The 14,513-nt window shown below is 39.2% G+C and overlaps 1 protein-coding gene across 1 annotated transcript; it reads left to right on the forward strand.

Annotated features, from left to right (window-relative positions):
- Positions 1 to 6,091: 6,091 nt before the first annotated feature.
- Positions 6,092 to 8,324, forward strand: LOC124175793 (chymotrypsin inhibitor Ani s 6-like). The gene is made up of 2 exons (XM_046556325.1): positions 6,092 to 6,245; positions 7,942 to 8,324. Exons 1-2 carry the CDS (start codon positions 6,161 to 6,163, stop codon positions 8,184 to 8,186), a joined length of 330 nt encoding a protein of 109 aa, XP_046412281.1. The 5' UTR covers positions 6,092 to 6,160; the 3' UTR covers positions 8,187 to 8,324.
- Positions 8,325 to 14,513: the final 6,189 nt, after the last annotated feature.

The raw sequence follows: 14,513 nt of genomic DNA on the forward strand, positions 1-14,513 counted from the left end.
AATAATGCTTCGAAATTGACGCATTTTCACAGTTGCTGATCCCATGATGTTTTAGAGACCTTTTTTGAGTTTCTGAAGTACCAATCATTCGGAAAAGATAGCGCGTCCATGATTTGAAGGGGCACATCTACCTGGCGAAAAAAAGAGTCAAACTTTGGATTTTTTTTTCTTATAACCTGTAGGAGGAAATGAACTGATTTTTTTTTATGTTTGGATATACATAATATTTCGAGCGTCTAAACAAAAGATCAAAAAATTACAAAAAACAAAAGCAAACGAACGAAAAGAAGAACGTTTTTGTATCGCGCTCGGCGGTGGATACCCCCATCGAAACTATTCATCTGAAACAAGAAAACTGAACGAGTTATTCAAGTCAATAGATTTCACGAGTCGTTGACGATCGCCGATTTTTTAAAAATAATTTTTGTTTGAATGGTGACCAATTGAAATTTAATTACGAAAAATTCCTGAAAAATTTCACCGTTCTTACTAAACTTTGAAAAAATGAAGGTCGATTTTGAAAAAGTAAGATCGTAAACGACCTCTAAGTGTGTCATAGCGGATTTTGTGTGAATTTGAAAAGGATCTATAGCGCGGTTATCCACATATCGTTTTCACCGGTTTCGAGAAAAAAGCGCATCAAGTTTCGGGTATGGTTTTGCTATTGTTGTGAAGATAACGAGTAAAGTGAAGCTGTTGAACTTTACCTTTGGTCGTCAATTCTATGGCCCTCTGTATCAATGGCAACTTCACGAGAGAACAATTTCCGTTGCCTACGAGTGATTTTCCTTTCCTTGTGTGCGCTCGAGCGATCGAACATGTTTCATACAAAATGTCATAACTTTGTCAATTTTGCATATATCATTGCAAAATTTGTAGGGAATATTTTTAGGACATGAAACTTTCAGAAGGTCAAAAAAACCGATATCTTGAACCTCCCCAGGTAGATGTGCCCCTTTAAAGTTCTCTTAGCTGAAGAACCTGCGGTGGAATAATAGTAGCAAAGCTTGCGCGTACGGTACCAAAGAGCGTTAATTTTCATCTGCTGGAATCGATGACGAATCGGGTCGCTTTGGAGGTGGCTCAGGCAACCAAAACTTATACTTTTCCTAACTCCATTGGTAATGTTTTCTGCGTTGTCCCTCACCTAAGCACCAAATGTCGGTGGTTTAATACCTTAAGTCGGCGACATCTGTAGTACTCTGGCAACAGTTCCCATCTTTGGCTCAAGCTCACCGAGCTTCCGGGCAGAATTGATGGCATTTACGCAAGCTGTACAGTGAATGCATATGAGGGTGTGTGATACACCGCCTACGTGCTTTTTTAATATTGTGAGTTAAAGGGGGGGGGGGGGGGGGGGGTACAGCTTGGACAGTCTAAAATCATAGAACGTAGGCAATAACGCGAGACGAGTCTCATAATTATACATATACGATGGAAAAATAATGTTCGTTTCTTCAGGAAGTGAACGGTACAGATGGATATACGTGTAATTGTAGGAGTTATGGTGTTGGGTGTTTAGCAGGTGGCACAATTTTTAGTGTATATGGGAGAAGAGAGTATGTAGGATAATGCCACTTCCGTTATGGATAGTTATAGACAAGGGTAATCAAAAAACCTCTGCTGTCGGATGGTTATTACAAGTGATTACAAGGATAAATAATAGTAAACCTTCACTGTCGGATGGTTACACACAGGCATACCAGGATAAACTTAAACCTTCATTATCGAATGATTCCTATTATTTTTTACGAGGACCTCCTGACGAACGGTAAATGTTGAATTGAAAACCCGAGGGTAAAGTGACGCTTATACTGACTCTCTGTTAGATACGGCGTGACGAAACGTTTATCGGGTTGTACCTGGAAATTATGTGCTGACTCTACTGGACGGATAACTTGGAGATAAAATATAAATTTAAATACTAAGACCTGTTGTTTTCGAAATATCGAAAAGTTTTTGTGGGTTTTGACAGGCAGAAAGACGGGGTACGATCCACGATGCGCCATCGCAGTAGCTCCAGGTTATGATTAGATCTGATTCGTCAATTAGACCAATTAACTATGCCAATTAAATATGCCCTATTTATTTATAACTAGATGCAGCACGCGCGCTAAAGCGCACGTCTGACAGTCTACCGACGTTGTAGCGCTCATGACCATTCTATCATAATTCAGTACAACGCCATCAAGGCAATTACATGAAAAAGCCGTTTTGTTCTTTAATTTGTCTAGTTATATCCATTATCATCTATGGCATCTCAAAACGTGTGATTTCTTTGGAGTTCGTGTATCATTTGCATTTGTTTTCAGTTTGTCAGCTTTCTTCAACTTTTTATGACATCATGATGAACTGTCATTATTATTTTCAATTTTTATAAAGATGCATAAGCATAACGGCGCGCCAACTGTCAAATTGACACACCACACACATACCAATTAGAGAACGAATACAATGCCAACAATGTGCTCGATGTATTTCGATAACTCCGAAATTCAATCAACTTTTTAACCGAGGAACAAGATGTTAATTTGTTTGTGAGGGAAGCTCGGCACTGCCAGCCGTGATCCGGCAGAGTCCGAGGAGCACGTTTTTGCTATTTTTTTGTCCAACGCACTCAACTGTCCGCCGTTCGGTAGAATATAATGTTTCAGTATAATTGAAGAGATGACATGAATGTTTTGAACGAATTCTCACATGTTACAATGCAGCCCCAGCTGCTTAAACCAAGTTGAACCAATTGCGATAATTTTTTTCGAAAAAAATCATATATACTTCGAAAGGTAAAAAAATTCATCAAATTCTTCAAAAAGGGAAAAAAATGATTACCTACATGTAAAATAATGTGACGGTCACTCGTGAAGAATTTGAGGATCATGCAGTCTTTGCCAAAACCATAACAATACAGGAATGGAAACAAATTCACAACCCTGCAAAATTTTTTCTGCATTACCATTGTCAATGACTCGACTATTTTGTAGTTTTTGACAGAATGTAGGCACGGAAAATATGAACTTCTTGACTAGTGTGAGTTTCGCACTCGACACGGCTCCGGCGGCACTTTACACTCGTCATGAAATTCCTATTTATGAAAATAAATATTCTATAGAAACAGCTAAATGAATGAGTTAAGGGTTCCCTGGTTGATTTCGACATTGACTTACATATCTCCAAAGATTTAAGTCCGCATGTCGCAAACGTGAAAACGAAAACGCAATTCTGAACAAAAATACTCCAAGCTTGTATTCACCGCACCTAAACACGTTGGGAATACAGTGACTCATTCATTTAGCAGTTTCTCGAGGAAGTTTTGCGAAGCTGTGATTATTAGTCAATGTTGTAATTCCTCGCACGTTGATCAAATGGTAACTCGGAATGGAAATTTGCTGCTGCTGTGAAAGAAAAACATTGGAATAAAAAAAAATCTCCCATCTGCCGATATTGTCATTGAATTAACACTAACCATGAAATCATAAGAATAGATCACGGCCACGGAACTGAAACATATTAATGTCGAGTAAATTTGCACAGTCTGTTATTTATAAGACGATTGTTAGAACCAGTGTAAAAGCCCTCGGTTGCGCTATCAATGGTTAATAAACTCATAAATTTTTCAATGATAACGTAAGTTATAAGCGCACTTGTGGCTGTAGACTGCAGCCGTTGAACCAACAACGTTTAAGGAAACCTTGCTGCGCGTATCACCCTCAAGGTTCTGTTTGCTTCGATATTAGCGAACGAGGTGAAGGCTGGTTTGGGTATTTATTCGTCCCCAGGTGTAACATTAACTAATATAACTTTAATCTTATAATGTTCGAAAAAAAAAACTTTCGGATGCCCAAATTGATTCCCGGAAAAACTATCGAATCTTATTGCCATGAATTCTTTTAACAGCTCATTCGATTAGAGATATATGTCAGATGGAGAATGTGCGAAAGATAACTGTAACTTAAAGAGTATTTGTTAACTGGTTTGTCAATTTTTCCTGGTGAAATGATATGAAATACGGATTCTGTGAGAGTTCGTCTCTGACTAATATTATATTTTTGGTCGGTGTGAACGTGACTGTTCCCAATTCGAAAGTGCAGCTGTTCCTCGAAAATGTTTGACATTTATGAGAATTTATCTTAAGAGGAAAAACCTTTCATTTCAAGACGAAATGAATCGTGCTGCAAAAATTTTAATCTCTTCGTCGTTGGTTCTATCTTTCTTGATATTCTGATTGTTAATTAGACAAATTTTAAAACAACGTTACGTTAAAGGGTAAAAGTTTGGTACATGGTATGGTTACATACATGCGACTTTTATGAATGGAGCCTCTTCCATTCATTCGGTCGAATGATCGTAGACGTCAAGCATAGTTCGTGAGAATCCTGCCGGATGACGCCACGAATCGATGGAAGACGGTGACGCCATCCAGAGTTGCAATAAGGCTCGTGGGATTCTCCCCGAATAAATACAGTGTGTCGTCACACTTTCTACGTATTGCAGAAGGTTGATACATAAATTTGGTCCACTTCGTCACTACTTAGAATGTTGTAAGATCTCAAGATATTAAGTTCGGATGATCTCTCTGCACCTCGGGTCTTTACCAGTTTTAGAAAAGCGACGACAGAATTTTTTGATAAATATGTGAATCCATCGTTTCGTATTAAGAATGATTTAAATATAATTAGTATTATTGTCAAATCCATCCGCTGCTGATGAATACAAATATTTTAATCACGGTATAATTCACTCAGAGAATAAAGTTGTTTATCGTAAAACAATATTCTTTTTAACGCATGCTTGGAAAGTTAAATTTTTTAAACCTGTGGCTTTCTTGGCGCATGCGCACTTTCCGATAATTTAATTTTACGTACGGTGGGTCAAAGATCGAAACCTGGTCGTTTAAGAATGAAAAATTTTGTAAAAAAAGTACGCACAGACTTTACGCATGGCCAGTAACGTCATTCGGCTGAGTTTAATCTGAAGTTTGCACGTTTAGGTTAGGTTTCGTGAAGCTGGGCCTGTGTCTCTGGGCCTCTTGATTGTCTTTGATCTTCTTCTTTTAAATTATTATATTATATTTGCTTGCTTCTCAAATCGAACTTCCCCTCTTAGTTATTGAAAAAAATAGTGTGTGTCACAGCGATTGCCTTAACTTATGCTGCGGCCTTCACACTCGTCACAGATTTGCACTTGTACTGCGATAAACTATTTTTCAAATTTCTTCATTTAATATAAGATGAAAATGTGTTAAAAATAATTGAAGTTTAGTTTCATTTCCCAAAATGCCAAATATCAGCATTCACTTCTATAAAAAAAAAGTATATTTTTAAAGAATTGAGTTGGGTTTAAAGAAAAGTTTTCCTTTCGATTCAAATTAAAATGGAGTTCTCTTTTAGAAATTAATATCTTGTTAGGATGCACGCACTTAATAAATGGTAGTGCTGAAACAGAAAACCGATTTATTTGTGTTAAAAAAAGAAGGGTAGACAAGATATTATTTCAAATTTAGTACGAGTGTGTTCAACTATACCATATACCAATGATAGAATTTGATTCAAGTGACCATCATAGTTATCATTTAATTGCGATTTGAGATGTTTGAAATTTCCATTTAGACATGCTTAATCACCTTTCAACATTATTATAATTACATAATTATCCCTCTGAATTGAATAGTTTGTCGATAAAATTCAGGATTTATTGATTCAACTGATTTTTCTAGACTTCGCAAATGAAGGAACGACAAACTAAATTATAACGAAAGAAATGAATTGGAAATAGCTTATTGTTAGTTCCTAATTTTTCTGCAACTTCTTGTCGGAAACAAAGCGATGGTTTTCAGCTTTTGGTAATATATGTAGGTGACATTACCATATCCGTCTTAATCTCCAAACGGTATAATTTCTATTAGCAATCAGAACATATTCATCAGTTGCGCAGCGATGCGTCAGACGGATAAATGGTATCTAATGTTTAAGCGTTATTTTATACGCTCAACTTGCTTATTTCCAGCCTTCGTTTTATCAGGGACGAAACGACCCGGTTCGCGTCATTTCGCATGCGAATGCGCGCGATAATTCGCGGGTATTTAAGCGCTGCTGGAGCGTTCGAACTTCATTCGTTCTTCCGAAAGCCTACTGACAGGAGCCGAAAGAAAACTACTACAGCCATGAATCCGATTCCAATTTTCGCCGTGTTCCTGGTTCTTGGCGCTGCAGCCATCGTCAACGTTTCTAGTCTTCCGAATTACGGTGGTAAGCTCAAAATCATTCCAGTCTTTGCACTCAATTTTCTTTATCGATCAATCGGAAAATATGCAATCACTGCGACATTGCAATATTCGTATTCTCCGGTGTGCCAGTTAATTTTTTCTAAAAGAAAAATCTTAGTACTCGTGTCCGTGTATTCCCGTGAAAGCACGTTGTGTAATTTTTGTTTAGGTCTGCTTTCTGTAAATGAAAATACCGAGAGTCATATCCATGTACATATAAGATCGAATGTGTTGCGTATGATCTGAAAATAGAATTAAATCGTGGAAAATACTCGTGAGATTATGTTGTGAGCATTGAGCAAAAACAAGAGAAGCACACTGAAATTCCTTTATACGATCCGCCTGCATTCGTGTTTGATTATATCATGATCTTTGTTTCCTTTCGGTTGCTCGTATGATAATTTACATCGTTTCGATCACTACGGCGTCAATTGTGTGATGCGATTATTACAATACGCATATTACTGCAGCCGCGTGGGTGCATTCGTTGTTGTTCGCATGGTGTCTACCTGTTTTTTTTTCTGAAACAATTCTTCGCGTTTATTTATACCCGAGTCCACTTTTGTCAAAGCTAACGCAGTATGATAATCGCTGCTGTCATAAAACTGCGGAGATTTATTTCCGTCCCTCGCATCATCATCGAAGGCCGGTTGTAACTTAAATTCCATATAATCGTTCACGGGATTGCAAAACGAAAAGGTGTCAGCAATATTCAACTATATTATTCCGCAGCTATTTTTAGATTTATTCTAGGATAACGGCGATTTCATGAATTCTAGTTGAATTGTATTCTTATACAGATAATCGGTATGTTTTTTGTTCGTACATTTCGGTATGACGAAGTTAATGGTGCCAAGATATACATATATTGAATGGGCAGGTAAAAATTTTCAGACACTGGTAGTCGAAAATGAAAGTATCACTAATTTTAATTATACTTAATTATGAATTACCAAGGAATGTAATATTATATCGCATCCCACTAGGGCCTAAGGTTCGATTTGAACTATTGAAAGTTTTCAGTAAAAAAGTATATTTTGTTAGGTAATACCAATGATCCATTTTTTTTAAATACAGTATAAACTACGCGAAATAATGTTTTCTTATCCAAATTTTTCTTTCGGAGTGTCTTTGAGAGTCTTCAATAATATAACCAAATTTGTTTCGGTTGTTGAGACACCAAGCATTACAGTAATTCAATAACCGCGTGCATATAGCATTTAGTGAAAACTATATCGCGTATTTTTTATGATCTCGTACGGAAAGCTGAATTGAAAAATGTATATCCATTGTCTAAGAAACTAAGATTTGTGAAGGAATATTTTTCACCAAAAGACGAACATTCAAGCTTTATGCTTTCGTCAACTGTTACATGCACCAACAAGCAAATTTTTTCACGAAAGGTGAAAATTTAAGCTTCATTTTGAGCTCAAGCTGAGGTCTGTGAGTCAATGATAGTCTCATTCCTATGTAGTGAAAACGTTCAGATGTGCATTTTTAAATTTGATAATGCATCAGTTATTTTTTTTTTTTTTTTTTACAACAGGTTTTTTTGACCATGATATGACCCTTAAAAAAATTTGTATTTTGCAAACCGGCAAGGCAAAAATTATTTTTGTTGGGCAGTTTGGTTTTTTGTGTATTACTGTAACCGAATTTGTTTGTTTTTTTTATTTTAGGGAGTTCGTGGGCAGTGAGTCCGAAGGATTGTTCCCGAAGCGAGGTCTTTTCAAGGTGCGACGGTAACCCAAGTTGCCAAAAGACTTGCGACAACTATAACGAGCCCATCCCTTGCACTCGGAGCAGCGGCCTCGAAGGAAATATGTGTTACCCTGGCTGCGTTTGCAAACCTGGTTTCGTCCGCGTTGCACAAGGCGACCAGTGCATCCCGTTGGACAAGTGCGAAGGCAGAGTCAAACATTAGTCAGTTTTCCCTTTTGCCGACAGCACAGTATTCACGCATCCGGAGTTTTAACTTTCAACGCGATTGATCCTCTAATTGTCACAACATTCACTTGTAACACTTGAAGTTAATTATTAAACTATGCGATATTCACTCTGACATATTTCTGCTTTATAATTTTTTGTGTAATGATCCTCGTTGATATATTTTCTATAAATCCGCGTCTCATGGTTCGAATTATGGATTGTGTAGCGGTACTGGAAAAGTAATTGAAATCCACAGCTATAAACTAAACGTACAGAAGATTTGAGTGTTAAGAACGCATGGGACGTATGCTAAGATCAAAAATGTGTTATGTGGAATTGAAAACATAACAAAACGACAGTTAAGTAGGTCAGCAGAAGATGATAGAGTTAAATTGAATTTAAGAAAGTCTCTGTGATCCAGAAAAAAATTACTCAGTGTCGGATTTTGATTGAAAACACGTTTTTGTAAACCACGTCGAAGAAATCTGTATAGTTCATGTAATTGTATTTAAAAATAACTCCTCGCTAGTTGTCTCAGATGAATTCTTTGAGTTTGTCGGTTGGCAAAAAAAATCCAATGTGTACAATTGCAATAATTTACAGACATTAAACTTTTGATTTAACGAGAAATACATTAGTTACTCACAATTTGACTTGGGGACGATTTATGGAGAATTCATTCGCGAATTAAATCAGCTATTGCTCATGAGAATCACACAAGAAATATCGATTTTACGGTGAAAAAAGACTAGAATAATGAAATTTCCATGATGCAGTTAAAATAATGGTGTTTACATAGTTGCATTTTAGTGTTTTAACATTTTCTCCTTCACTGCGGGAAGTTTTATTGCCAAATGCAACTAGATTAGTTTCAGCGACACTATTTAAAATTAGGTTTAATCACGTTTTTGTTTCAACATTTTGTCAATGACGAAGTGCCGATGCGGTGAGCAAATTTTATATGACATTTTATGAAGTGAAGTGATTGTGTTTACAATTGCCATAGTGTGGTAATTTAAAAAAATTGGGAAAGTTGACTAGAATGCTGAATGTACTTACAACAGATTCTCACTTGTTTTGAGATAGGTATAATACTGATATCTGAATTCCAAGTTTTCCACATTTTTACATCAATTTTCTGCACTTCTCTGAATTACCAGACAAGCCGAATAGGAAATACTGATATTTTTCAATTTCCTCAAAATTTGATATGATTCCATTTCGCATGCTAGAAAGAAAAACGTGTAGTACACGAACATCCCCTTAAGCAAACCTGATCCATTCCACCTTAACTAATCACGTATATAACGTGAAATGAAAAGATCACGTTGCAGCAATTAAATATAGCGATATGCTTTCCAACAACACAAGTCGAAATTGCAATAATATTAATAACATGTACGTGTATCGTGTTAAAAAATAATATATAAAATTTAATTTCATAAAGATATATTCGCTTCTTGAGGCATTCAGTCCCTCGAATTCGATTTAATCGGGTGGAATGGTGAGCAGGTCTTGCATCGTAATCCAAAGGCTGCCCCAATTGACCTAATCTTCGAAAGATCAATGATCTAGAGCCAGGATCAGGACCATCGGGTTCCTGCCGTGGGGTCGGCTGGTTCTCTTAATCGTCATTTTAATAACCATTATGCAAATTATGAATGAAATTGTCAGCGACAGACCTACGAGTCGGCCTTTGGGGCTGATGGGAGACAATTAGCCGAGCATTGTCCGTTGTCCGGTCCACGAGTCACTTCGGTCCTCCAAACGACCGCCCGTCAAGTCGTAATTCCTGCATCCGCTTTGGGCAAACCAAGTCCACCTCTGCCGACATTTTTGTTGCATTTTTCTGGCATTGCATGGTTCATCTTTTCGGTGTCGACTTTCAATGCAGTCGAGTGTGCCGAAAAGACGAACAACATTGCAGACACGGAATTTTTTTTTCGAAGACCCGTTCGCCTTGCCAATCGCGGTACAAAATTGCGAGGTTTTGCCACTGAATGAAAATAGGCTTGGCCTTGGCTGGGAATATTAATTGCGAATTTTCAAAGTTGAGGTTTTCCCTTACACCGTATGTCATTAGTTCGAATAATCGAGTTGCCGAATACTAAGTTATTTCGAAATGCTAAATTCAGAATGGCTGAAGATCCAAATTGGAATTTGGAAACTCTGAATAATCAGAGTATGACCATTCGCAATTTCGACTTTCGATGTAACAGTCAGTCCGAACTTTGATATTTCGGAATATTTACCTACATCTGTGCTCCTCCAACTATGGTAAACGTACCTACCGGTTTTTATCATCTTAATACCAGTCACGACTTTATTCGTTACATGGTCGCGAATGTTACAAAGGTGTTTTGATCTACCTAGCCACTAATTTTAAAACAATAAAGTGTACATCAACTATTAATGAGGTTAAAATTTGTTTGAGTTCAGATTTGAGCCATAAATCGAGTAGTCAAGGAGATTAAAAGATGAATGATTAAATGCACAATCCTACGAAGGTACACACGGTACAGTGACTACACATGGTACACATCCACCCTACTCCGGTTTCCATTGACTGAAAATTTGGTAGAAACCCAAGCCGTACGTTACCCTAATATTCCGGAATTGTATGGCAGCGATTTGAAAAGACAAACAAAATTAAACGGCATCTTGGATTTCCCCCCTTTACTCGATTGTCCGTCGTTCCCCTGTGCAGCCGAGAAGCACAACGTTGGGAAGAATCGCCCCTCTCGCATCCCGGCTCGAAAAGCACGGGAAGAATCGAAAGATTCAAGAACGGCGACGCAGAGATGCGGGGGGTTGGGTCGCATCCCCTGTGGTAGATGGCGAGCGTGGTGGGAGGTGAAAGGCGAGAGGAAGAAGAGATAAGTTTTTACCGTAGGGTTACTAACTTACGGACTCGGCATTGTTGAGTTCCCGGTGACGGGAGGACAATGCGCGTTCGGGACACAATGCTTCACTCTGAAATCTGGAGGCAGTTTCGACTCGTGCCAACGTCGAGCCGTCCTGTGCCGCTGCAAGCTTTCGGCCATATCTTAAGTTTCGTATATGTATTCGATTCTTCGACGTTGATTTCACTGCTCCATTATTCCAAACCAAGTCCTGGCGCGCGAAGAACTTCTCACTGTACGTACATGCGGCTATGATACTGAATCAATAACGTCGATCATGCGATTGAACTTCCTCACAAGTAACGGGAAACTAGCCAACTTCTATATACCTTGATAAATATTCACGATTAGTTACCTAGAATTCATAATATCCTTAACAGGTATGGTGAATAATTTTTTATTCGTTTGCAAGGCCTAATTGGCCAGTTAAGGCACTGGTATTTTTTTGTCCTGGATTATTGGAATCTATCACAATTTTATGTGGGAGTCCCTGATGTTTTTTGAATTAACCTCTAACGATCAGCTGTTTCTTTGGCGCCATATTGCTTAACTATGCTCACAGATTGGACACGAAATTGGTAGAGGGAATATCGAAAAAAAAAGATGAAAAGTAAGACAGGTTTTCGGAAAATATCGTGGATATGTGAAATCTTGAATCACGAAATGACTGGTGTCGGTTTTGTCGGGTTGACGTGTAAAATCGTGCCAAATCCATTCTCTACACATTCAAGTTTGCTGTGACGATGCCGCCGAATAGACTTTCATGTGACGAAAGACGCGTGTGTGGTAAAAGTAAGGAACCCAGAATGACAGTGGATGAAACGAAGGGGTGGTCTCAGCTCCGCTTCACCCCGTGCCCTCCTGGGCCGTGGGTTTGACTTGTCAGGACGCAACTTTCAAGTATTTCAGTCGCTGGTTCTTGGTTTTTCTGTTTCTCCCTGTTACAAAGGGACATTGTTTCAGCCCCATTTCTATAGACACAAACGTATGCTGAAATACACTCGCGCTGCACGAACACGGATACGAACACGAAAACGAACACGAAGTAAGGGGAGGGTGGGCAGCACACAGATCCGCGATACACCGAGTCGCGTAAAGGATACAATCCCATGCCTGTTCTGCCTTATACACGTGAATACATTATACACGTACACGCATACGGATAAGACCAACACAGCTGGGAACTTCGCTGACAATCCTTTCTTGTACATTCAATGGTCGTCGCCACTCGGCATTCTTTTGTCACTGTTTATTGTAGGCCTAGTGGAGTACTTACGGCGTACTCGGAGAAAAGGTGACGGAGTGGGGGTGGGGGGCACTCAAATACGCGGCAGTGGACCTACGTGAGCCCGATGGAAATTGCTCGATGCGTCTTAGGACCAAACTGAAATTCTCTGGAAATTTGTGACGCAGGGTCGACGCGTTACTCGGGCTGCACTGTATACTGTAAATACATTGCAGCAACGTAACTTTGCAAAGCTTTGAATAATTCGGATGCATTGTAGCAACGGAACTTTGCAAAGTTTCGAATATTTCGGATGCATTGCAGCAACGCAACTTTGCAAAGCTTCGAATATTACGGATACATTGCAGCAACGTAACTTTGCAAAGCTTCGAATATTTCGGATACATTGCAGGAACGCAACTTTGCAAAGTTTCGAATATTTCTGATACATTGTAGCAACGTATAAACTTCGCAATATTTAGAACGTTTCCGATACATTGGACAACGTTTTACAACGTAACAGAATCCTTGCGGCAATATTTCAATAGCACTTATATATTGGTTTTACGGACATACCAGATATATCTCTTGTATGTTGCAGCTGCAATTGAAATACGGTAATATTCTGTGATTATTTCGAAAATGTTGCATTATGCGTGGGTTCTGCAAAAAAATATATAAACAAGTATTATTTCAAACTGAAAGTCTTATTGGTAAACAGTTTTCTGGTTAGCAGAAAAAGTTCTTACGTGTTGGAATCTCAGTGGGCGGATGAAAATAGTCGTGCAATGATGTTTGATAGCCGTAGCTTAGGTACCAATATTCAGTCGAAAACTCACTCCAAAATACGATCCAGTATTCATGGATTGACTGATTAACCACACGTGACATCAGAGCCCTATACTTTGATTTGTTCCATCCACGAATACCTCTATTACCCGTAGGCAGGTTCACCTCAAAAGTGGTTATCATGAACAAACGTCGATTATCGGCGAAGCTCGGTGATCCAACGTGCATTTGATCGGGGGGTTGGCGTTGATAGGTCGATGATGTAACGTGACGATAAAGGGTCGAAGGAGCGGAGAGGGGAGGAAGGGTGTCGGTTGCGCGGCAGTCACCAGTTCGCCGCGTCGTCGTAAGACCTCTCTTTGTTCTCCAGCAATTTCAGCGGCATTGTTGCTGTCAACAATGTCCACTTGACGTCAGCCCTCTCGCTCCCTCGTATTGTTGACCGACATCTCCGTCCCGCTCGGATTGCACGTAAGTAAAGTCCGCATCAAACGGTACGACATCCAAGAAGAGTTGGCGAATCAACTCCTCAAAGGAAAAAAATTTCTGGAAGACGATTATATTTTATCTCGCAAATAGTGGACTAAGTCGGATGCTGGACGGATGATTGATTAACGAGGCACAGTGTGATGTTGACATCCACCATTACCATTCGTGCTTTTAATCTAATCGTTGTTGGTAACAGAATCGATCTTTTGCCGTTTCAAACTCGGAACTTATAACTTCGTCGACGCTTTTGCAGACCGATACAAAGACTGAGACAGAGAAAATCAGACTCTTATTGCATCGTTACCCGTCTCTTCCTCTTCCTCTTCATCTTCTTCGTCTCTCTCTCTCTCTCTCTCTCTCTCTCCAACTGTCCGCCCTATTGTCCATGTTGTTACGTCGCGGTGCTCCTCTCCGAGGCGCATTGTTTCCCCAGCATTGTTTGACGCAAGCGCGCGTCTTTCCCTGTCCATCGTTATATGGTCCGTGCATTGTCCCCTTATTGTACCCTTCTGTCGTCTTCTTCCCATCCTCCTCTTGTCCTCTTGGTCTTCCTCGCTCACGGTGGTCCGTCGCTAGTTTACGTCCCCAAAGAAGTTCCGCGTGCGAGTTCACCTTACAGTGACTTTCCTCAAGCTTAGCATAGGTACGTGTGCTTTCTAAAGTTGTCACGGGTGTTTAGGAAGCTGCTGTCATTTGTGCGACGATGAGCATATTTCCTTTTTCAACCCATAACTAGATATACCGATCAAAAAGCAGAAAAAATAATTGCTACGATGTTTGAAGTACCACAAATACACTGTACAATGTTTCTGCAACGTTTTACACATTCGGCAGCAACATGTCGGTATTAGCTTTTGTTGCATTTTCGTTATTCGAATCTGGAGCAAAAAATTGAACGTATCGTTGCAGGAACGGC

The sequence above is a fragment of the Neodiprion fabricii genome, chromosome 2 (genome assembly GCF_021155785.1).
Source record: "Neodiprion fabricii isolate iyNeoFabr1 chromosome 2, iyNeoFabr1.1, whole genome shotgun sequence".
NCBI classification, from domain to species: Eukaryota; Metazoa; Arthropoda; class Insecta; order Hymenoptera; family Diprionidae; genus Neodiprion; species Neodiprion fabricii.

Bases quoted from the DNA above. Each gene is read 5' to 3' on its own strand.
- LOC124175793 (XM_046556325.1), top strand. From the start codon at position 6,161: ATGAATCCGATTCCAATTTTCGCCGTGTTCCTGGTTCTTGGCGCTGCA. The intron at 6,246-7,941 runs GTAAGCTCAAAA...TTTTTATTTTAG, and splicing joins TAGTCTTCCGAATTACGGTG to GGAGTTCGTGGGCAGTGAGT.